At 30.3% G+C, this 25,614-nt stretch overlaps 1 protein-coding gene and 1 pseudogene across 3 annotated transcripts; one reads left to right on the top strand and one right to left on the bottom strand.

Moving 5' to 3' along the window:
• Window positions 1–1,815: 1,815 nt before the first annotated feature.
• Window positions 1,816–7,579, top strand: LOC146933338 (protein MALE DISCOVERER 2-like). Of its 2 annotated transcripts, XM_085705129.1 has the most exons (14): window positions 1,816–2,196; window positions 2,733–2,944; window positions 3,066–3,198; window positions 3,382–3,453; window positions 3,630–3,773; window positions 3,850–3,993; window positions 4,664–4,765; window positions 4,863–4,924; window positions 5,016–5,450; window positions 5,892–6,082; window positions 6,188–6,320; window positions 6,447–6,604; window positions 6,690–6,878; window positions 6,997–7,579. In XM_085705129.1, exons 2-14 carry the CDS (start codon window positions 2,845–2,847, stop codon window positions 7,255–7,257), a joined length of 2,124 nt encoding a protein of 707 aa, XP_085561255.1. In that variant the 5' UTR covers window positions 1,816–2,196; window positions 2,733–2,844; the 3' UTR covers window positions 7,258–7,579. The 2 variants fall into 2 exon arrangements, with proteins under 2 accessions (XP_085561255.1, XP_085561254.1); XM_085705128.1 differs by lacking the exon at window positions 1,816–2,196 and having other exon boundaries at window positions 2,452–2,944.
• A 3,204-nt stretch (window positions 7,580–10,783) lies between these two features.
• On the bottom strand, window positions 10,784–12,650 carry LOC146933337 (CBL-interacting serine/threonine-protein kinase 12 pseudogene; annotated as a pseudogene). Its single transcript, XR_015007433.1, has one exon. The product of XR_015007433.1 is annotated as a CBL-interacting serine/threonine-protein kinase 12 pseudogene (transcript).
• Window positions 12,651–25,614: the final 12,964 nt, after the last annotated feature.

The following is a 25,614-nucleotide window of genomic DNA, read 5'->3' as shown; positions in this document are numbered from 1 at the left end:
GAGGGAAAGTGATATGGTGTGAGGAAGTAGGGAAGTATGGAGGGGTATTTATAGGTGGGAATGGTAGTATAGGCTATAAATACCATTAATGTGGTAAAAAAAACGTGTAAAATTGGTAAAAAAAACGTGTAGATTGAATGTTGAAAAACTGACCAAAAACCAAAAAACGTTTGTTCTTCAGTTCTGACCACCGGCCAACGTGCGCACAGTGATGTGTGACTTAACTCACGCAGGGGTATAATTGTCTTTTCAGCTAGATGCGAGCAAAAAGCGCAGGGGGAAGAGCAGAAATCTCTCAAGAGTTGCATGCAGCACCACATGGAAAGCACAAATCTGGCTCTAATCTGACTAAAGTGATCTAGAAATCAACAAACTTAAACACTTCATCTACACACAAAAATCACAACTACACCTTCTTCAACCTGATAAAGGGGGTTTGCATCAAGTAGGATTTTGGTTCATGTGTTTTTTTATCATTTTATAAAAAATATTAATATTTAAATATATTTAATTAGAAAAATAATTATATGGGTATATTGATTAATGACAAGGATTAAATTTTATCCGATTCGTGTCATATCATAAAAAATAGGTAGGACAAAAAAAATCCCAAAGGTTAAAGAGGACTAAAAACCAAGTTTTATAAATGGACGGATTGTTCTGTAGAGATATTTGATGTGTTGGGATGCGAGTTCGAATTAAAAATTCCTCATTAATCCACAATTAAGGTGTATAATTCTCGCCACTAGAGTATTTAACCAAACAAAAATGCTATTTATCACGAGAAAGAAACTCAAGAATTTATCCCGACTGTGTATTTAACTCGCCACTTTATTTGTTGCTTTCCAAGTATGTTACAACCCTTCCTTGATTTGTGCCCATCCCTGATTTTTCATTGGTCAATTTATATTCTTGAACTGCTCGTGATAAAAAATGTCGCTATGTATAGCATAGCTGTTAACCAAAATAATGGAGAGACTAAAAGTTAGTTTTAATAAAAATAGAAGACCAAAAGTGCATGTAATATGATTAACCAAATTTTTTTTTTTTAAGTCTTTTCTAGTAATTGAAATGATTAACACAATTTAAATATGGGCTTAATTATATTTAGCGGATTGACTAATGAACATAGCTAAGCATCACAACTCATTAACTATCCATTGAATTTAAGCACGGTAACTTTTTGTTATTCTAGTCCATTTCTCCTAAAATCCTTGTTATAAAATTATATATTCACCAAGATAAAGGTACACATTCTATTTCAAAAATCCCTCATTCACCTTATTCGAAAACTGAATTGAGTGTTTGCAAATACATCACACCAATTGCAACCATGTTCTTGGTCCACCTCAAATTAGTTGTTAATCACATGTTGAGATAATAATTAATAAGTTGCGACACATCGCCATATTTACTAATCATCCACTCATATATTTAAAATGTGTCAAAATTTATAAAAATATACTAATTTAGTAAAAATATCTAACTCAACTGGTCATACTGTGAGAAAGCTGGTATCAAGATCATATCATAGATTCAATAGGATGAATAAATTCAACGATTGAATTTCCAGAAAGGAATTAAAAAATGTGAAACGTTTTAACAACAATTGACACTGTTACATTCGTGAGAGCACGAAAACCATTTCCCTGCAAAAAAAATAAGGATTTTGTTGGAACTTTTCGGGTAAGATAAGAATATCACAGTGACATCAACAACAAAAGCGCGTCCGAGTTATTCGGAAGTAAGGGCCAATGGGACCTACAAAGAATTTTAGTTTTAGAAAACATGTTTTGTTATAGCGCAAAATTTGCGCGGGTATTGATGAGATGAGAGAGAAACCAAAAGAAAGAGGAAAAAAAAAAAAAAAACACAAACATTGTAACATAGAGAGAGAGGGGAGAGAGAGAGAAACTTGGTGAAGATGATCGAAAAGAGGAACTTCCTCTGAGATCATCTTGAAAAAGGCAGCATTTACAAGAAAAGAATCTTTGTGCTTTAATTCTTTGATTATCATTTCATTAATTAATTAATTAATTAATACGATTTATCTATTAATTCCTTGTAATTTTTGCTGCCTTTTTTCTCTTTCATTCAAGCTCTCAAATCAATCCCCCCCCTCCACATTGTTCATTTCTTCAATTACAATCCAACAAAGGACTTCCTTTTCTTGCACCCTTTTCTCCCTTTTGCATGGTAATTCTATTCTTTCTTACAAATTCTTACCTTTTTATCTATCAATGTCATCATCTCATGTGTCAGACACAAGGACATGCCTTCGATCATAAATGTCGATGCTACAAAGATTTTTATCCCTTTCTTTTAGGAAAATATTTAAATTTTTATGATACCCTAGAAAAGGTTGCTTGCTAATAGGGTTATTCCATGTTTCTTCATTGTTATGCTTTTGGTTTGTTACTTTGTTATCAGCTTTGCATAAAAAAAAAATTCGGGGTTTTAAAAAGTTAGTTAATTGGTTATGTGGGTGTGCTTTTTCTTTTTTTCAGCTCAAACCATAGTGTTGGGAATCATCTGAGAAGAAGATACTAAGCTTGGTTATGTATTTGGTGAGGGAAGGGTTGTAAGGAAGGATTCATAGAAAGATGAGAGACCCTGATGTTATCTTTGGACCCAACTGCTGCATTTATTTTTGCTTTCCATTGTAACATACAAGTTTTGCTTAGTTGATTAGTTACCTTCATCTCAAAAGGCTTAAGGGTTTCTATTTACAGATAAACCTTGCCAAATTTTGTACAATGATTTGACATATCATATAGCTTCTAGCTTATAAAGAGAGATACGAATCTGCGTCTCTACCAAAGCGACCGCTGCCTTCCTACTGCAATGGAATGCATATGGGATCGGTTTGGATTATGGCTCAGAATTTATATTGGATTGATTTGTATCTGGGGAATTCGACTGTGCTGGTCTCTGAATGATGAAGGTGATTTTCATGAATTAGCCTTTTACAACTTACAATGGATTATTTGGATTTGGTGTAATACATTTGTTGTATCTTGATGTGAGATTGTTTTTGTTGTTGTAATTGGAATGGAACTTCGCAGGAATTGCTTTGTGGGAATTTCGGGTAAGAATAATTTCTGATCCGTATGGTGCTCTGCTAAATTGGAATCCAAATGATTCCAACCCTTGCAAGTGGAAGGGAGTTCATTGTGTTGATGGTAAAGTGCAAATCCTGTAAGTTCCTTTGGTTTCCTCCTTTAAAGTTTTCCATTGAGACAGTGCTGTTATTTTTTAGCGACGACTAATACATGTAACGGTTCTTGACGTTTGAAGAACGCTTCCATTTTGATTGAGGTGAATACAGTGTTGAATATTTTGTGCTTATAGGATTTTGTGTCTTCTTGCTATTTCTTGCAGGGACCTAAATGGGCAATCATTGGAAGGGACATTGACTCCTCATCTTGGGAAACTTAATCACTTAAAATCTCTGTAAGGATTCTTCGCTATCTTACCCTATTTGTTAATCTATCTCTTCGTTGAAAGATTAAATTAGAGGCTATTTTCTCAGAAGTTTAAAAGTCCAACAGTTCAGTTGACTTAATCTAGTAATTTATATTTCACGCTATTTCTAATTCGGATACCCTACCTTTGTTACTTTGAAATAGTGTGCTATGCAAGAACAATTTTTCTGGCACCATTCCCAAGGAACTTGGAGATCTAGACAATTTGAAGTTGTTGGATTTAAGGGAGAATAACTTGACAGGAAATATCCCTGCAGAAATTGGCAGGATGTTGTTGTTAGAGCAATTGTAAGTTAACTCTATTAGCTTATTTATTTTGTAAGATTTCTTGGCATATCTTCAATGAGATTTTATTATTCCTTAGGTTGGTTCATGACAATAAAATTGAAGGTGGTGATTCTCAAGAGCTCGGGAACATGGGATTGCCTTCCAAATCACTATTTAGTGACAACTATTCATCACCTCTGACAAGTTTATTTCAGTGCAAAAATAGAAAGTTTGCACATTGGTAAGCGTATCTTCATATTTTCTCCTTGACCGAGTGAGGGATCATAGTAATTCCATTGAATGCTTCTTTTTCTCTTGCATACGTTCATATATTGGGTGGTTTTTGGTAAATTATTTCGAAATAATTTAAGAACGTTTCTCACAATTTATTCTCATACAATCACTGATATATATTGGGTGTTTTTTGATAAATTATTTCGACTAGGCCGGGCATTGTGTGAAATAGATTCTACTTAGTTGGTTAAACTTACAATGTGCCATTGTGCCTGTATTTACTTATTCTAGATATATCAAATGCAGCACAGTTATGATTTCTTAATCATGTCGATGTTAATTGTTTTCAAATATTTTGAGAAATGCGAATATGTCTGAGATCTCCTATATCTATATTCACACAACTGAAATAGTTAATTTTGTTTGGATGTAAAGTTCCTGTGCAATTCTTTGGTAGATACAGATATTCCTTGTGATGGAGCTTTTAATTCATCTGTTAAATCTTATGCATCATCACGATGGCAATGTAATTCTTTATTGACTAGAGGTCTGTATAGGGTGATAAAATAAAATCTGTGCATGATCATCCACTGGGATTTGTGTACTTCTCTCAAATTTGTTCCATCTTTTATACGGTTAACAAGAATGTTTGACCTTTTGGTGCATGGTGTGAACAGCATCTGGTATAGAGATCTCAAGCAATGGAACGAGGCAAATTCTTTGGCTGTTCCAATTAAAGGAGCACTTAAAAGATATCTTAAGGCCATGGCGCTGCAACTGTATGTAGACAGCATTTTTCCCCATTTCAATCTTAATATATACATATTTTTCTTTCATCACATTCAACTTACTAAAATTGTCTGCTCTTATTTGAAGGTTCAAGCTTGGAAAGGCCGCTTCTCATGGCTATGAGGAGAATTACTGGGGCAATCTTCCTAGTGAGTAGAGAATCTTGACTCATTTGCGGTATGTGACAGACTGAAATATATGCTTTTAATTGACTTTCAAAACATGCCTTGCATCATGTAGGTTCTGACGAGTCGGAGTTTGGCCCAGATGTATCAAATCTAATCAGTTCTGCACGTCGTAAGTTGCTCGATCAGTCCAATAACCTTGCAGCTGCACCTTATAGCGGTGGACCTGCTATACAGATCAGTATTATTCCAATTTCAATAAGTAGTGGATCTTTCCCGGCTGTGCCAGATGCCCATAAGAAACAAAATCAATCTTCTGCGCCACTGCATTCAGCTACCGGTTCTCCACATGATAATCAAATAAGTCAACCAAATTCAGCTAATGGTGCTCCAAGTAAACTCTGGAAATATATTATTATTATCTTCGGTGTGATTTTCTTGGCCATTTTTAGCGTGATCATGTTTTGCATCTTGCGAAAACGAGCTGCAAAAGTAATAAAGCCATGGAAGACAGGAATAAGTGGACAGTTACAGAAGGCATTTGTAACAGGTAATACTGTCTCTTGAGCATATCACCGGATGGATGTTTGTTTTTCTTTTTGAAAATATAAAATTAAAGCCTGTGTCACAAAAAACTCATATTTTGACTGATATGTGTTTATTCCACTTAATATTTGGAAGGTTATTAGATCTTGCTTTCACTACATTCTTCTAACATGTTTGATGATAGTTAGGCTAGAACTCATTTCAGTCAAGTTTGTTAAGTAGCAAATAATCATTGACATTTGATGAAAATCATTGATTGAGATGATAACTTGCAAATATCTCAGACATCATTGACTAATATAGATGGACAGATTCCATTTTCAAGCAATTCAGTGGCTGTAAAATTGCTCGATTCAACCATGTTAGGACTCCAATGTGATGTGGATGCTCTCGCTCGAGTTAGAATTTCCTGTTAACTTATTTTCTGCGCTTGTATGAAATGCAGGGGTCCCCAAGTTGAATCGAGCAGAGTTGGAGACAGCCTGTGAAGATTTCAGCAATATCATTAACAGTTTTGAAAAATGCACCATATATAAAGGAACACTGTCCAGTGGAGTTGAGATTGCTGTTGATTCTACTGTTGTTACTTCTTCCGAAGATTGGTCAAAGAACATGGAGATGGCCTATAGGAGAAAGGTTTTCTCCTTCTTATAACATCGAGAATCCCAATTCAATTGACAGAGGGACTCTGATTTTTCAAACTTAACTGTTGCTAATTTTTTTTTTCTTATATGCTTACAGATTGCTTCTCTGTCCCGTGTTAACCATAAGAACTTTACCAATCTTATTGGTTACTGTGACGAAGAAGAACCATTCACAAGGATGATGGTGTTGGAGTATGCTCCAAATGGAAGCTTATTCGAGCATCTACATGGTAACCGTCTTTTGTTCAAGTTATTAGCTTGAAAACTGAAAACTTGTGTCAATTAGACTCAAAAGCTCTCCGTACCAAAAAAAAAAAAAAAAAGAATCATGCTATGTATGTCTTGCTTTTCTTCAGTTAAGGAAATTGAACATCTTGATTGGAGTGCAAGGATGAGGGTTATCATGGGCACAGCTTATTGTCTTCAGTACATGCACCATGATCTCAATCCACCAGTCTCTCATTCCAACCTTAATTCAGTTGCAATATTATTAACAGATGACTTTGCTGCTAAGGTATACACATTTCTATTCTCTTTCGTTCGCTTTATCTTATGATGTATGTTATATAACAAATATCTGTTCTATTGCACTTTCTCAGGTATCAGAGATCAGTTTTGGAAGTAATGGATTATCACCAGCCAGCACAGTTGGCGATGAATCAAAGAAATCTGAATTGCCACCCCCCCAAGGTCCTGAAACCGATGTTTATAACTTTGGAATATTATTGCTTGAAATCATTTCTGGGAAACTACCATACTCTGAAGAACAAGGTCACCTTGTGAACTGGGTAAGTTTGGAATCTGCACCCCTTCCCCCTCCTTAGAACTCTCCTTTCTAAGAATTTTAGCTGCAATATCCTTCTTGCATGCGTCTAAGTAAATAAATCTTCTTCGTTAATTTCCTAGGCTGCTGAGCACTTGAATGATAAGCGAAACATTGGCTGTTTGATCGATCCCACGCTCGAGTCCTTCAAAGACAACGAACTTGATGTGATATGTGAGGTGATAAAAGAATGTGTTCAATCTGATCAGAGGTTAAGGCCAACAATGAAGGAAGTAACTCACAAATTGAGGGAAGTGCTTTCTATATCACCTGATCAAGCAGTGCCAAGACTTTCTCCACTCTGGTGGGCTGAACTTGAGATCTTGTCGGTGGAGGCCACTTAAGCTCTCTTATTTGTGTTTGTAAGTCAAAGCCTCTCTCTAACCTGTACCAAGTTGACAAAATATAAAGCTTTGTGATGACACTATATGATATTTGCAACTCAAATTCTTTTCTTCTTTAATTCCATTTGTTCTTTTGTAAGTCCATATGATTAATACCATAGTTATTCTTGTGTTCCAATGGAAGTGTGTTATGTTATTTTGTTGCAAGTGGGGTGTTGTAAATTTGTACTTTTGTTGATGGACCTTGGAATGTAAAACAAATCATGATGTATTATATATTGCTATGCTATCCTGGTCCCAATGAAGCATGGAACTTCTTCTATACAGGTCTATTCATATTCAATTATGAATGAAACTAGTATATACCATGCTTTCTTCAAACCATGAGTAAAAGGGCATTATCATTTTCTTTTTAATAATGATGACTATCATTTCTCAATGGTTTATAATCGGTACAGTATAAAGAAGGTATGGATATATCATTAAACGTTGCATGCTGACATCTCTACAAATTTGTCACTTTTAGTCATTTCTGTATAATACAAAAACCATTTGTTTTTTGATTAAAAAGTTAAATATAAGGATTAAAAATAAATATTGCTTTTATAAGTTTAATCGATAATTGTAATTTTATGTAATTATAAAAACAAAAATATAAAATTAAATAAGAATAAGAAATAAAAGGTGATGGGGTAGAGTGTTGAATGAAAAACCATTGGAGACGAGTTGAATGAGTGTTGAATAAGAGAGAGAAAATGATGTGGAGTGTTGGGAATTGAAAAAGTTTATGGTTAATGTGAGCTGAAAATCTGATGATAGGCATCAATTCACATTTGTAAAAACAAAATCTTATCGATATTTGCTTAGAAAAACTACGCCGTACTTGCATAATTATTAGGCTTAAATGCACTTTTGGTCCGCTATGTTTCAAATAGTTGCGATTTTGGCCCCCTAAGAAAAAAAATGGATATTTTGACCCCCTATGTTTTGTTTCTCTTTTGATATGCTGATTTTGACCAAGTCAACGCATACGTGGCATGCCACGTGTGTAATTAATTAATTAAAAAAATAAAAAATCGAAAAAATCAATTTTTAAATAAAATAAATGAAAAAAATAATAAAAAAATATTAAAAAATTCTGGAAAAATGAAAAATAATAAAAAAATATTAAAAAATTCTGGAAAAATGAAAAATAATAAAAAAATTAAAAATTTTCCAGATTTTAAATTAAATAAATGAAAAAAATCCAGAAAATCAATTTTTAAATTAAATAAATGAAAAAAAGAATAATAAAAAATTAAAAAATAATGAAAAAATTCGAAAAAAATAATGTCGAATTTTCCAGATTTTTTAAAAAACGAAAAAAATAATGAAAAAATATTACAAAAAAATGAAATAAATTCTGGAAAAATGAAAAATAATGAAAAAATAAAAAAAATTAAAAAACGAAAAAATATTACAAAAAAAATGAAATAAATTCTTGAAAAATAAAAATATTAATAAAAATGATTAAAAAAACGAAAAAATTTTGACAAAAATTCATGGCCAATTCCAAGAATCACTTATTCGAAAAAGTAATGTCATGGAAACATTCATTTCCCTAAAGAAGAAATATGTACCAAATTTGTGGCCAAGTTGTATTCTCGTCGGTGTTTTTGTGTATATTTTTTTCGTTTCCTTGCGCCTTTAGAATGTCAAATTTTCAACATTAGAAAATTCTGTAAAAGATTCTGGAAAAAATTTGAAAAAAAAATTTCGAAAAAAATAATGTCAAATTTTCCGGATTTTTTAAAAAAAATTCCGTATTTTTTTCGAATTTTTTAAAAAATCTGGAAAATTTGACATTATTTTTTTCGAATTTTTTCATTATTTTTTAATTTTTTATTATTCTTTTTTTCATTTATTTAATTTAAAAATTGATTTTTTAAATTTTTTTCAATTATTTAATTTAAAATCTGGAATTTTTTCTATTTTTTTATTATTTTTCATTTTTCCAGAATTTTTTAATATTTTTTATTATTTTTTTCATTTATTTTATTTAAAAATTGATTTTTTCGATTTTTTATTTTTTTAATTAATTAATTACACACGTGGCATGCCACATATGCGTTGACTTGGTCAAAATCAGCAAATCAAAAGAGAAACAAAACATAGGGGGTCAAAATATCCATTTTTTTTCTTAGGGGGCCAAAATCGCAACTATTTAAAACATAGAAGGTCAAAAGTGCATTTAAGCCTAATTATTAAACTCTTTCATAATCAAGTGGGAACAAATTTAAAATGAAAAACTCCAGCAGCCTCCACCCCCATCCATTGCCATTTTCAGCCTTCCACTTCCAGGTTAGTTTTGAATATATAAACTTACATAAAAAAAATAAACAGAAAAAGGAGACAAAGCAAAGTTAGCAGCAAAGTGGGTCCTAAATAATTGGTTCCATTAACCATTATGGCCCCTACAATTGAATTATTTGAAAGCATGGATTCATATTGTTCTGGACCCCAAAAAGGAACAAGCATGAATTTTAGTAATTAGTGAAGGATGAGTTATACTACTAGTTACTAGAAGACAAATCTACAGTCACTTGTTCTAGTCCAACCCAGGCCTGCATATATTGCATCAGCATAAAGTGTCAAATACTCCAGAAATGGGAAATTTGTGCTAGCATTTACATAATGTTACACACCAAGGTGTGCACTTTCTAACAAGTCAACTGGAACTTAATTTTTATTTATTTTTCATGAGATCATAGATTAAAACAAAGTTCAGTTCATATTCAAATTGAATACAAACAATGTAAGTAAAGGTTTCTTTATTAGAGTTTATTCATACTTGGTATACTTGAGATAGTTAGTCAATTTAATAGGCACCACTTGTAGGTTTGTAGGGTCATTCTTCAACCTAACTCACGGTCTGTGTTCTTTCAATAAGCAGTATGGGTCAGCCACTAGTAAATGTGTGTAGGGCCAGTATGATGAAATTGAAACCTTATATTTGGAGTGATGAGAAACAGTCCAACCAATCTATTATATTATTTCTTCAACCAATCAATATCAATCTATTTTATGATTGAAAAATGCCCGTGATTGGGAAATAGCCCTTTAAAGAAAAACTTTTGTTTCCTCCTTCCTTCAGAAACTGGTGGAAGAAAAAAGATCTGAATTCTGAACCTGATTTAGTTTTATATACACCACACACACTATTTTAAGTTTTAACAAGTTGTTATTGTGACATGTTGATTAATAATAAGGAACAAATGTTTAGTCGACATAAAAATCGACATAGACACCATATTAGAATATAGTTTTTGATTTTATATTACTTTTTCTGTCATCGGATTACATTAATACTCATTCTGGTGCATTTCATTCGATATCGACATATGGTGTCGACGTTTTTGTCAAAATAACACTTCTCTTAATGATAATGCTAGGTATATACATGAAATCCAAAGCAACTCAAATACCTCAGGGATTAACACAAAATTGCATACTTATTTTGTCAAAATAAAATGCACAACAATTAATGTTTCAAAACAGGACATGTATATTCCATTGAGTATATTCAAATTGAATATGCATTCTTCTTACAACATTATTAGGACAAACAAATACAGTAGCATCTAATGCTCCAGTCAAGGAACAAACATGAAAGAAAAAAACAGGACAAATCTGGAAAAACAGAACAAAGAAAGAAAGAAAAAGTACCATACATACACAGCCTATAATAAACAAAAAATTACCCCTTTATCTTATTATATGTCAATGTCATTCTTCAGGTATCTAAGTTCAGAGATTCAATACTATCTGAATGTTTGTCAATGGCAGAATCAGAAAATGCACGTTGTTGCAAAGATTCATCTGGTGTAGTTTGAGATGAAGAACCTGCAGATTCCTCCTTGGTTAAACTATGCAAAGCAGGCTTCAATTCAGTGTTTAAAAATTTATCATACTCAACCTTATCACCTCCTTTTTTCTTCACCTCAACCACCACCAAAGAAGGTGTCAATTCGAAGACCTCGGCAGCAATAGTCAATCGCCCTTTTGCCCCTTCTCTTGAACCCTCCAAGTGAACTTTGCAATCTTTCTTCCTCACATTGAACCTAACCATTTGACCAACTTCTTCCAATTTTGATATAATCTTTGGCACTGATGCACTTGACACAAACCGAGCCTCATCGCCCTTTTCCTCAAATAAACCAGAAAGATCAAAACCTTGCGAAAACGATATAATATCAAAAGCATTCAAACTTGCAGGCCTTGGCAACGAACCACGATTCCTGATCCTTCTATTCACAACCTCAGAATCCGATTCATTTTCTGATACTGATTCCAGTACTTCATCGCGATGATCATCGATCTTTACTACTTTATTACTATCATCACCATCAAAATCAAGTGAATCAAGATCACAAACAACATCATCCTCAACATAAAACTTAATTTGCTTAAAACCTATCTTAAACCAACGATTCTCCATAATCTCAGGAATAGAAATTCTAGTTTGAGGTTTAATATCAAGAAGCCTAGTAAGAAGACTAACAAGCTCAGGTGAAAACCATCTAGGACACCTAAATTCACCTTTATAAATCTTCTTATACATAGCCATAACATTATTAGGATCATGAAAAGGTAAATAACCAGCCATCAAAACAAACAAAACAACCCCACAAGACCAAATATCAACCTTAGCACCATCATACCCTTTCCTAGACAAAACCTCAGGAGCAACATAAGCAGGTGTACCACAAAAAGTATGAAACAACCCATCTTGCTTAATTTCATCTGACACAGCACTAAGACCAAAATCTGAAACTTTAAGGTTACCTTTTTCATCAAGCAACAAATTTTCAGGCTTTAGATCTCTATGAAAAACACCTCTAGCATGACAAAATCCAACAGCACATATTAACTGCTGAAAATATTTTCTTGCAACTTCTTCTTTCAACCTACCTTTAGCAACCTTGTTGAAAAGCTCACCACCTCGTACATATTCCATCACAAAGTAAATCTTTGTCTTTGTAGCCATGACTTCAAAGAGTTGAACAATGTTGGGGTGGCGAACACGACGGAGAATGGAGATTTCTCGTTTGATATGTGAAACTAAACCACTTTTAAGGATTTTGTCTTTGCTTATGATCTTTATAGCTACGGATTCACCTGTTTTGAGGTTCTTAGCAAGGTGGACTTTTGCAAAGGTTCCATGGCCAAGGAGTTTTCCTAATTCAAAACGTCCCAATAGAAGATTTGGATTATCTTTCTTGTTGATTGAGTTGTTCTTCTTGGGAGCAGCTACCACTGCCATGGATGGATGGAGTGGAGAGGGTTCTGTTGGATTGGAATTGGAGGTGTTGTGATTTTTTTTTTCTTCTAGTGATAGAAATGTACCTCCATTCAAGCTTTGTTGGTATTGACTATGGTGCTATTTATTAGGTGTACAAATTATTATTTTTATGAAAGGTGTATAAATTATTTCTTTCATTTTTTAACTTATTGTGATAATGTAGTCATTAGTCATGCATAAGTTTTTTTTTTTTTTTGGGTGATCTAGTCATGCATAAGTTATTGATAAATAATTATGATTCATTATGGTTTTGATGTGTTGTCTATTTTTCTCATTTTCTATAGTCGGTAGTTATTTTTAGGTCTAATATTTGATCAGTTTTTTGAGAAAAAATATTGGATCTGTTCTTGTAAATATGCAAATTTATCTATTTTTGTCCCGGTAAAAATCAGTTAATTACTGGACTACTTGACAAAAAAAAAAAAAGAATTAGGCATTGCAAAATAAGACGTTCGGGGTATATCTCTGACATGGCATTAATTTAGGGCTAACAGAGTTTATGTGTAATTTTTAGGTTTATGTCAACCGGTATCTTAGGACACTGTTTAAGGAAGTCAAAAAACGAAGTTTAAATTGAAAATGACATTTTTTTTTAACTTTTAAGAAATTAACGGCACATCTTTCAATGCAAAGTGCAAACACTATTATATTTTTCTAGTTTTTATTAAAAACGAAGCTTAATCAACATAGGGACAACATAGAATTGATGAAAATAAACCCACTTGGGTTGGCCTTGGTTTGGGATCTGGGAGTGTGCTCCTCCTCGAGGTCTCAGGATCGATTCTAACCAGTGTCAATTTGGATGGGCTAATTTAGCTTCTTCAAAAAAAAAAGAATTGATGAAAATACATTTGGAATCATAGGAATCATAATAAAAATATGTAATCGTAGTTTATCTCAATTGGTCCAATCTCCGAACATCCACTTATTCATCTTTTAAAGATGAATTTTTTTAGTCCTTAGGTTATTTGACAAAAAAAATCCAAACATATAACAAATTTCTACCATTCTTTTTCTTTTTTTTTCATCACCTTCTCTTCTTCATATATAAACATTCGATGAATTCATATTTGCTTTCAAATTTCATTATGGAGCCATTTTTCATGTTCATTTGTTCTTAAATTTTCGATTCAAATTTTGCACAAAGTCTCGTTATTAATTTGGTGATCAATACAAATTTAGTTGAGGGATTCACACATGTTTCAATCGTTCATGAATTGAAAACTAGTGAATTGTGAAGTGTTAGAATTCCTGAATATGTTATTTTCTCAATTCTTATTCAAATCTGGAATTCTTTTGTTTTTTTAGTCCCTGATGCGTTTTCATCATTTCTATTTTGGTCCCGTGTTATTTAAGCTACTTAAATTTTAACAAATACGTCTCTAAAAAAAATCTAATAAAAACGAACACGTCATCACCGTAAGCCATAAACTAACACCAGACATGGATATATATATATATATATATATATATATATATATATATATATATATATATATATATATATATATATATATATATAAATAACATTTTATTTTGTAAGGACGGATTCCGTTTATTTTACAAGGACGAAAGCAAACAAGTTACATATTTGCAGGACGAATCAAATATTTAAGCTTTATTTTATTTTACTTTTTGTGCAATTTCGGATTACCGACTAGAATGAGATATAATTAGAATAAAAAATAATATAGAGTTTGGATATCACTTATAGTAGAAAAGAAAAGATGGTGACTTTGTGAGATCATCAAAGGTAAAGAAAGACTTAGAAAAAACTTTAAGATAAACTATTAGAAAAGATTTAGAGACTAATGAGTTGAACCAAAATATTGTTATGATAGAAGATTGTGACGTAATTTTATCAATGTATCCAACAAGTATGCGATTACAATAGTCAGACGAGGAAGCCCCTCATCCAACAGCCGAGTGAGGAAGATGATATTCTTTCTCAAAGCCACTAACTTAGAATGTGGGTTGTTGGATGCTCAAAATTGAATCAATTACATAGTGGCACTGGATAATGACGTAGTATCCACGACTTGCTGCTCTAAACGCCAATAACGACTCTGAGGATTGAGGAAACGAACACGAACGGTGGTGGAGTTACGCTTAAAGAGATTGTGTCAACGAATCGTGTCGAGGGAAGGAGAAAGTAGATGGGACGCCACAATCCCACTAACATGGGAATTAGGACGCATATTCGCAAAAATTTGCCGAATATGGGGTTTGCACGGTAGGCCACGTTGTTTGTCAAATAGGCAATAGTTTCAATGTAAATATTTGTACATACATAGTAATTAACACATCCAATCAATCAAGTAAGTTTATTTTCATAATTTATCCCTTTATCTTTCTGTATTTATTTATGTATTTTTCAGTGTTGCTCAAAAATCTAAAACAACAGTACCTAACTCTCAAATAGAGTAGTTAAGGAACACACACAGTTGGGAGAGAGAATTTCTCCCTCAACATTAATCGTTTGAAGCAAAGGAATCACAATTGAGAAATCTTAGCCGACCTCGACTAAGTTTAGCTACCATCAACAATATTTCATTTCCTGAATATGCTTTTTTTTTAAATATTAATACGCTTGTAAAATTATATTTCGTATTCCAATTTGTTAGGCACAACACATGCCACCGAAAAAAAATACATTTGTTGATGTTCATTAGGAGTATAATTTGTCCTTTTAGTCCTTATTTGTCCATTTACATCATTAGAACTATAGATAAAAATTACTCTTAATAAAAAAGGAACATGTCAATTTAATTATTATTTTGCACAACCAAATCATTCATTTTGCATGCGATATATACACACATTTTGCTTTCAACAACTTTTTTTTTGGTTAATTAGTTTTTTTAAGGAGTCAATTAGCTTAGTTGTCAGGGTCGTTCATAGCGTTTTAGGGGTCTTGGGCATAATATGAGAAAATGACCTCTTACATAATACATTATAAAATTTGTTAGCTCATTGTTGTGATTTTATTAACTTTTCATTTCATTTTTTTCCACTTTACACTACCCAATGAATGTTTTTTTCAGGCAACATCTGAAAATAAATCAAATACTCCATAGACACCTAAACAATGTTAAACTCATAACAACATTAATACATGATACAAAATTAGTGTTAAACTTTTTAGAGGAATCATAGATACAAGAAATCCTTTGTATACTAGAAGTACATCATTCTTATTTTTATATGCTATAAGTATATCTAACATGTTCATTATGATGATGCATGAATGTGTCTCACATGATCTTGCATTATCAAAGTAAACTATGCAATGATTTCAATCAATTCAAGAAAGTTGACATTACTATATTGATGTAATTTATTTTTTTGAAACCTTTGAAGGTGAAGCCTAGATTACCCTCTCTTGTTTAGGGGGTATTTACCCTTTCAAGATATCAACCAATCAAAAAGTAATATACAAATGTAACATTAAATGTCAAATAAATGAGTCAATTTTTCTATAAAAAAAATCAATTTTAATAAGGTAACTTTTAATTTTTATTTAATTATATTTAGGTATACAATCTTAATTAATTTACACTATAGGGCTTGTAACAATTAAAATTTCACATCAAATTCAACCCATAAATATTTATTTTTTAGGATGCAAAATTAATAAGTTTTTGGAATACTTTTAAAACATTATTTGTTTTTTAATTAAAAACAAAAAGGTGTAGCCAATTTTTTCTCTACAAAAAAAAAAATTGTTCCTAATTTGTACTTCCACGGATAAGTTGATATAACAAATTTCCACCAATATTTGTATTTTTGTTGCAAAATTAATAAGTCTTTGGAATACTCTAAAATTTTAAATATTATTTGTTTTTTTTAATCTACTAACAATATATAAAAAAATTATTAAAAAAACAATATATTTATTAAAAAAATATCAAAATCAAAATCCAACAAAATTTCATAATTGTCCTTCTTAAAAGCCAATATATTATCATGATAATTACGGACAACTATTTTTTCAATTCCACACAACAAATTTAAATATCTACTTTTACTACTAATCTACTACTACTAATACTATAATAAGAAAATTAGAAAATCTTACTCGAGCAAAATTTCATAATTATCCTCACAATCTTCTTAATTTTATGGGTTTAATCGTCATATTACAAAATAAAATTCAAATTTATTCATTTTGAAATTTTTTTTATATATATTTTTGTTTATCTTTCTAGCCTAACTAATTCTCTATGTATCTTCATTTTTCAGATTTATCACTTCCAAGCCTAACTAATTCTCTATATCGTCATTTTGTTTTCATCTATTTTAATCTCTTAATCTTAATAATTTGCATATTTAAAAAATTAATAGAAACGATACAATAATGTTAAATTTTTTAAAGTAATCATTAGTTTTCAAAATTTAAGCATATCAACTTTCTCATATCGGTATACATAAAATTTGATTTTGGAGATATAAGCACATAAAGTCTACAATTAGTGCGGTGTAAATATTTAATGGTATTTTGGAGAAACAATACAGTGATGTTGATATTTTAAAAATAGTCACGAGTTTTCTAAATTTTATCATATTGACTATTACATATTGTTAAAAAAAAATCTTCTGCATAAAGTATATAAAATCTTCAACGAGTGCGGTGCAAATATTTATCGGTATTTTAAATATAAAATAAAAAGTTATTTAATAGAAACATTACATCGATGTTGATATTTTGAAAATAGTCACGAGTTTTCAAAATTTTATCATATCGATTTTCTCATATATGTACATAAAAATTTATTTATGCATATATAAACACATAAAATCTGCAACGAGAGCGGTGCAAATATTGAACGGTGTTTTGCATATAAAATAAAAAGTTATTCAATAGAAACACTATATTAATGTTTATATTTTGACAATATTAATGAGTTTCTACGATTTTATCATATCAACTTTCTCATATATTAACATAAAAAATTATTTTTGCAGAAAAATCACATAAAATCTACAACGGGTACGGTGAAAACATTGAAAGGTGTTTTGCATATAAAATAAAAAGTTATTTAATAGAAACACTACATTGATGTTGATATTTTGAAAATAATCATGAGTTTTAAAAAATTTATTTTATTGGCTTTCTTATATGTGTATATAAAAATTTGTTTTCGTGTACATAAGAAAATAAATTCCACAACATACACGATTCAAATATTTAACATTTTTTACATATAATATATGAAAAAAAAAATTTGATAGTACTAACAAAGCAATTATTTTTTATATGATTACCACAATGTTACGTGACCCGTGCGTAACCGCACGGGGGTCTATTAGTAGTTAAAAAATAAAATAAAGCATGACAGTTTTTTTTCAAAGGAGAAAACGTGATAGTTGTTTCATTAAAAAATAAGCTATGAACTTGGCCATTATTTTTTAACCCATGAACATGTTGTTTTATTAAAAAATAATTAAATTAAATTAATAGGGTTAAAATTGAAAGAAAATATAAAAAAACTACCAGCTATAAGCTCAAAAGCTACTTGAAATAGTTTCTCAAAAAACGATATAAGCTAGTGGAAAAAGATTTTTACCCAACACATCTTATTATATCAAAACAAACTTATAAGCTAGTCCAACAAGCTATAAGCTAGCTTATTCGTGTTACCAAACACAGCCATGATGGGTTGAATTTGATGTGAAATTTTAATTGTTACAAGCCCTATAGTGTAAATTAATTAAGATTGTATACCTAAATATAATTAAATAAAAATTAAAAGTTACCTTATTAAAATTCATTTTTTTATAGAAAAAATTGACTCATTTATTTGACAATTAATGTTACATTTGGATATTACATTTTGATTGGTTGATAACTTGAAGGGGTAAATACCCCCTAAACAAGAGAGGGTAATGTAGAAAAAACCACCTTTGAAAGACAAGATTAAGATTAATTTCTCTAGTAGGTCTATTTTCAACTAAAATATAATTTGTTTTATTATGAAAATTATCCCAATTTATTGGATAATAAATATCACCTATATTTTTAATATTAATGAAGCAAATTATTAGGAAAAAAGGGCCCAAAAAAATATCACCAATTTTTTCGATTATAAATTTTTTGGCACATTATTAAGAACAACCACATTTTTTATAGGGAGGGTGATGGAAATTTGTGCGTTATAGGGGGTGCATATAGTAAATCACGCCAAAAAACATTAACAGACTTCAGCCCAACCCATCATCATGTCAATTGTTTGGGGCCTTTATGTAAACTTTGCTATATATACCTCCCATAAACAAAATATTTCTATATACACCCCCACCATACAAAAAATTTGGCCCTCTACCGGCAAGGGCCCTAGGCCATCGCACCCTTGCCTATGGCCTACGGCCGGCCCTGTTAGTTGCTAGATTGACAAACTTTAGTTATTGAGAAGGGCAGATTTCGGAGCTAAAACCTTGGTCCATGCTTATAAAGTGTCCACTAGTTACTAATTGAGTTACATTTATGGGATCTTTCGATACTTTTAACAACCTTTTAAGTGATTTAACATTTTTTTACCATTAAATGATAATTAAAAGTAGAAAATGCTTAAATAAATAAATTTATATATATTATTATAATTGAACTGTTAATATGTATAATAATAGTTGATACAAAAACTGAAAAAAGAAGTGTAGGCTTGAAGGATTTTGAAGGCGCTCATGCTAGTAGATAATTTATAGAAAAATGCTAACAAATATCGTTATGACAATTGCTCATGCTAGATCATCAATTTCTAAAAATGATGATTATTCGAGGGATTAATCATATTTTGAGCAAGTAATTGTAGAAAGAAAAAAAAGTACGATAGAGGAAATTTTTATATCTCATTGAATCGCATTATTTAACTTTTTTACAAGGAACATTATTACAATTAATATTAATAATTAAATTATAATATTTTTTCTTAGCTCAGTTGGTATGGACAATGTATAAAATATGCAAGGTTCGGGGTGTGAACCCCGGCCACCACCAAAAAAATTACTCCCTCCGTTTCAAAATGAGTGTCGTTTTAGGTGTTTTCACACGTATTAAGAAATGCAATGATTAAAAGAAAGAGAATGATTATTTTACCAAATTATCCTTATTAACTATTGGTTAGTTTTAAAAGTAATACTTTGGAAGTAGTGTGTAGAGTATTAATTAGAGGGTATAATTGAAAAGAAAAAGTTATTATTGCATTGGAAACTGAAAGCGACATTCATTTTGAAACAAATTTTTTTGGCTAAAGCGACACTCATTTTGAAACGGAGGGAGTACATGAATACTTGGGATTCGGAACACTAATTTACGTCTAACGGGCTGCGTCGTCTTAGAATTCAAAACGCGTGATTAGTAGAAAGAAAGGAAAAACAAATCAAAACGTGTGGTATTAAAGTGTGTGAGAAAAGATACTTGATGTATTAGGAAAAAAAGCAGGAAATGCCAATTCATTTATGTCAATTTATTTATCAAAAAATTAAAAATTAATGTATCTTTAACATTGATCATTTATTAGGGTACATGTTAGCATGATAAAAAAAAAAGATATACTTGATGAGTAAGTATCCAAATAAAATGACATATAGGCATGCTGATGTACTCCTATTTGTGTAAAAGCAATTAATGTGATTTGAAATTAATATCATAAATTCATAATCATGTAGACGATGAGATTGACATTATCGAATTAGGTAGTTTTTTCATCGAATATCGACTTTTCAAAAAAAATATCATTGAAAATTGCCTATAGTTTCTCCGGTGATTTCATGAGTTTGGGCTTGTTCTATTAATCTGCCCTCCATTTACTACTTCATCAGTCCCTTTTTACAAGATCTTGTAACAAAAATCATTAAGTATTAAGAAAAACTGTTTGAGCAATATAAATTCATGGGCGTTTTTACCACCCGGCTAGCCCGGGCACACGCCCGGGCTCAACCCATATACCTTCTTTGTATTGCTAAAAGAAATTTACAAGAAGTTTGACTTATAGTGACAGCCAAAATCTGTCACTATAGGGCAAATTTCCGTAGCTAAATCCATCTGTCAGTACCAAATGGTTGTCATTGCATGTTTTCCACTTTTACCTACGGACAAAACGTAGTTAATTTTAAGGAGACCATTTTAAAAACATTATGGACTTCTACCTACGGTTTCGGCTGTCACTAAAACTTATCATTGTTTTATTTATTTTTATTATATTTTCTATTCTACTATAAATTCTAAAAATGAATAATTCATAAAATTACGACTAAAATTAGTTTAATCAATATAATAAAATATTATAATCAATATCATTGGAATTTGAAATTGATTACTATAATGAATTTTTAGAATAAATTATTGAAGTGACTTAACTAAAATAATTCTCCTTAACTATGAACTATTATACCATTCACCCAAGCCAATACTCGATACTCACAAAAATTCTTAATACTCACATAAATTAAAATCTATATATACTCCATTGCTCATTTAATTTATGGTAACAAAATTTATGGCAGAAGTTGGAAGTCCACCAGTTATCAAGCCCTGTCAATGAGCTAGTAAAATAATCTTATAAGCCCGTGAAAAATAATGACTTGATGATATGTTACACCGAGCGGGAGATATTCAAGTCACATGTTGATATTCTTCGAACATTGACCGCAAAGAGGTTTCAGAAAGGACATTTACCTCCTAATTTTATTTAGCACACTATTGACAGGTTATGTTTCATCTCTCTTGTTTCAAACTGTACTTTTATCGTCAAAATGACGATCCTATTTTATTTTGATTTATGACTATTTATATATTATGTCACATGTGAATTTGCGGTCAAAATTTTGCCCAGGCTCGATATAATTCCTGGCTTCGCCACTGTATAAATTTGTCTAAAATGTGTGTGACTCGTTAAATTACTTACGTATAGATACATCTAATATTAACTTTTCATATTATAAAACGAATTGATAGAATTAATAAGTGATGTATTTAAAAGAAAAATAATAATAAATGTATCTACAAATTTGTAGATGATTTTATATTTATATTTAAAGACAAAACTTCTCTTTTGTAAATGATGTTAGAATTAAGGACAAACTAGTATGGACACCCGTGCCAAGCACGGGCTAGAATTTCTTTATATTTGAGGGAGATAATATTGTGATGTATCAAGTGTAGGTTATAGTCTAACATTGAGTAGAAGATTGAAGGTTGAACAACATATAAGTCAAAAAATTCATACACTTAGTGCCTTAAAATATTGGGTGAAAATGTGGTATCGTTCTCATTTGTGGGGTTCCTCTCTATCCGATTCAACTTTGTGGGGAAAGTGGGAGTGGTTCAAGGTGGTAGATCACATATGCAAAGAGTCTCATACTTGAGGAAGAGATGTTAATGTGTCAAGTGTGAGTTAAAGTTTTGCATGAACGCAAGAGTAAATTTTAAAGAACATTTAAATGATATACCAATATACCTAATTCCTTAAGGTATAGGGTGAACATTATGATAAACTGATTTGTTTGTTTTTGAATGTCATTTGTTTGATTTTTTTTTTATCTCAAATTCTAGTTATTAGATGCCATTCGCATTAATGCTATATTTTTTTTCAACCTTAATTTTTTCAAATTCATTTACTTTTGGCATTTGATGGAATTTTATAATAGACAAATGTAGATGTATTATGTTAAGGTGATAAAATACATGCATATTAAAAAAATTAAAATGATGTGACACTTTTTTTGGTTTAGTCTAATTTTTCTTCTGGAAAATATTAAATTTAAGTTTTTCCATGTTGTTCTCTTTCATACCATTTATTTTATTCAACTTGTATTATTTCAAATTCTTTTATTTTTTGTCTTTGGTAGGATTTAACCTTGGAAAAGCACTTTTATGTTATGCAAAGTTGACGACATACATGTTTATTACATGTTTTTAAATGATGTGGTGTGTTTTTATTTGAGTCTAATGTTTTAGTAAATTAATTATCGAGAAATTCTCAACCTTTTCAACAAACTCATAAAATTACCAACAACTTTTGAAAAATGTGTTTGATCGTGTCATTCCAATAATCAAGAACAATTAAACCAATAAATTTTTTCAGTAAAAAACCAAGATGAGAGATGGTTCATGTATAATGAATGTGTTATTTATCATGATTAATTTGAATTAAAAATGCATTTTCTAGTTCATTGTGATTTTCCGACTCTAGGGTTTAATCTGGTGGTAAAAAAACTTTGGATTTAGAGGTTTCAAAGTCTCTTCTCATGACAGAAAACACATTACATTTCTTTTTCTCTTCTTTTCTCTCATATTCAATGTCCTTTACCGTATTCATTTTGCTTATAATTTCATTTATCCCTTCTCATGAAATAAAGGAACATAAACCTACATCCTTAAAATCACCATCAATCCACATTTTTGAACATGTTTGTGTCTCTATTTTATTTTTTATGACTACGTCACATAATTACGAACGCATAAAATCACACACTTGATTAAAATACGTTAATGTATGAAGTGTGAGTTAACGTTCTACATATTGGAAGAAAGAGTAGAGTTTGATCAACATATAAATAAGATGACCCATATGTCTAGGGCTTTAAGGTTCTGTGTGAAGATGTAGTGTCAAATTAACTTGTGTAATTGCTATTGGCTTAACATGATTATCCAATCCAATGTAGGCTCCGCTGGAAGTCCCGACGTTATGATAAACTCTCAGGATTTAGTCTAGTTAATTGTGATTTTCCAACTCTTAAGGTTTAGTCTAGTAATAAAAAGACAAACTTTTTTGTACCAAAAAAAAAAAGAAAGACAAACTTTAGATTAAGAGGTTCTGAATTTTGAGCACCGCTAATATCATTCGAGATAGATGAAATGAAATTCCACACCTTTAACAAATTCAACATTCGTCAACATTTGCTCAAAAAAAAAAACATTCCTCAACATTTTTTTTATTAAAAATAAATTCATTTTGATTTTTGTTTTTTATTTTATTAACTTCGTTAAATATTATACCTCAAAAATCGTTATAGTGCAATGATCATTAAAGAGTTATCCCGTGTACATTTTTCGTTATAAAATTAGACATAAATGCATTAAAAAAAATTGTTGTTAAAATACATTTACATGCATTATGCTATGAAAAGGATACGACATACTTTAAAAAAAATCGCAATACAAACTTTGTTGAAAATTAGTAAAATTGAAATTTAAAAAATCATCGTTTGTTGTTCAAATTTAATTTTGGGGAACATTCGATTCTTCTTCAAAACTTTGTTATTATTATTTCTATAATTATATCATTTTTCCATTTAATTGAATAATCTTTCCTAAAAAATGTTTTTGAATAATCTTTTTTTTTAGAATATGCTAAAATTTAGGCTTCCATTTTGAATCAAAAAGTTAAGACTTCACAATTTTAATTTTATTTTTAAAATTTACAATTTAAAAAAATTATGATAAAATGTTTAGATGAGTAAGGCTTCGGAAGCTCATCAGGGTCAGAACAAATCTCATGGCTTAAAGTTGTAAATCATTCACTAAAGAAGTCCTCGCGCATGCACCATAAATTGAATCAATTACCTTGCAATTAAGTCAATTCTTTACCAATTGATTCTATCTTCATTAGTAATTTAGTATTAACTTATAAAAAAAAAAAATCAAAGACATGTTACCATATTAAAAAAAAACATGATAGCAAATATTAATACTAATAATATCATTCAATTCTCCTTTTAAATGTTGTTGTTATTACTATTTCTATAATTTTATAATTTTTCCATATTGTTATTTTTTTTTTCTTTGGCTTAAATGTCACTTTGGCGCTGTAACTAATTTTAAAGTTCAATTTAGTCCCAAAACTTTAAAATTGGTCAATTTGGTTCAAAAACTTATTTTAAAATCTCAGTTTGGTCCCTTAATTTTAATATAAGTCAAATTGAACTCTTAATTTGTCTAAGTTAGTGCAACTTGATCCTTTATCGTATAACAAAATCGAACTTTGTTAGTAGCATGAACAAAAAAAAACACCATTAAATAGAATCAAATTTGTATGTAGTACAAACCTATGCAATGCAATATCATTTTTTTTAAAAGGAATAGGTGTAAAAATATGATGACATATTCAATCTCATTATTCTTGTCCTCGTGAGCTTAGCTTAGTTGGTATGGACAATGCATAAAAATATGCAAGGTCCGGGGTTCAAATCCCGGCCACCACCAAAAAAAATCTCAATATTCTTAGAAAAGTAATAAATGTCGTTTAGTGGAAATTATATTGTTGTAGTATATTGTATGATTATTTTTAGGAAAAATGATAATGAGCATTTATTCCCTAAAATAATAATAATGGGTATTTATGTGTCTTTATTTTTTTTTTTTTGTTAACTCTATGGTTCCTAAGAGAAGAGTTCAACTGGGAAGTAACTAAAATTCGGGTTCTCCTAAAAAAAAATTATTTGATAGAGTTCATAAACAACTTGAGCCAAAATACCTGGTTTTCATATTTATTTTTTTAAATTACTATGATTACAATTTCAAAACCAATCAATTTTAATTTTTCAAGTTTGTAGAAGTGTTTTGAAAGAATTGTTTTTCTGTAGAAGTAAGGATGGAACAAATATTGTGGAAAGAATTAAATATGGAATCGGTTTTAAATCATTTGTGATTATAAGTTTTAAATGAATGCTCCTTAAAAAAAAAAGAATGAAGACAAAGATATGGCGTTGTAATATTTTTTCTCTAAAAAATATAATAATTTAATAATCTTTAATTAGAATATTGTTTTTAATAATAGTATGAATTCATTTAAATATTTCATAAGGATGAAGGAAATAAAACTAAAAAAAATCAAAAACACTATATACTAACACAAGGTCTTGTTTTTATTTTTTATTTATACGCACATCAATTAATTAACTTTGTCCACTCAAATATCTATTTTTTTAATTATAAAATATTAGTTTTGTTGTTGTCTGTTTTAAATAAATCAAAGGAGCCATAAAAACAATTTTTTTTTGGTATATACAAAAGAAAA

The sequence above is a fragment of the Medicago sativa genome, chromosome 4 (assembly GCF_051527215.1).
Source record: "Medicago sativa cultivar Bolivia chromosome 4, Bolivia_mono, whole genome shotgun sequence".
Lineage (NCBI taxonomy): Eukaryota > Viridiplantae > Streptophyta > Magnoliopsida > Fabales > Fabaceae > Medicago > Medicago sativa.
This window is presented reverse-complemented; position numbering and strand designations above follow the sequence as displayed.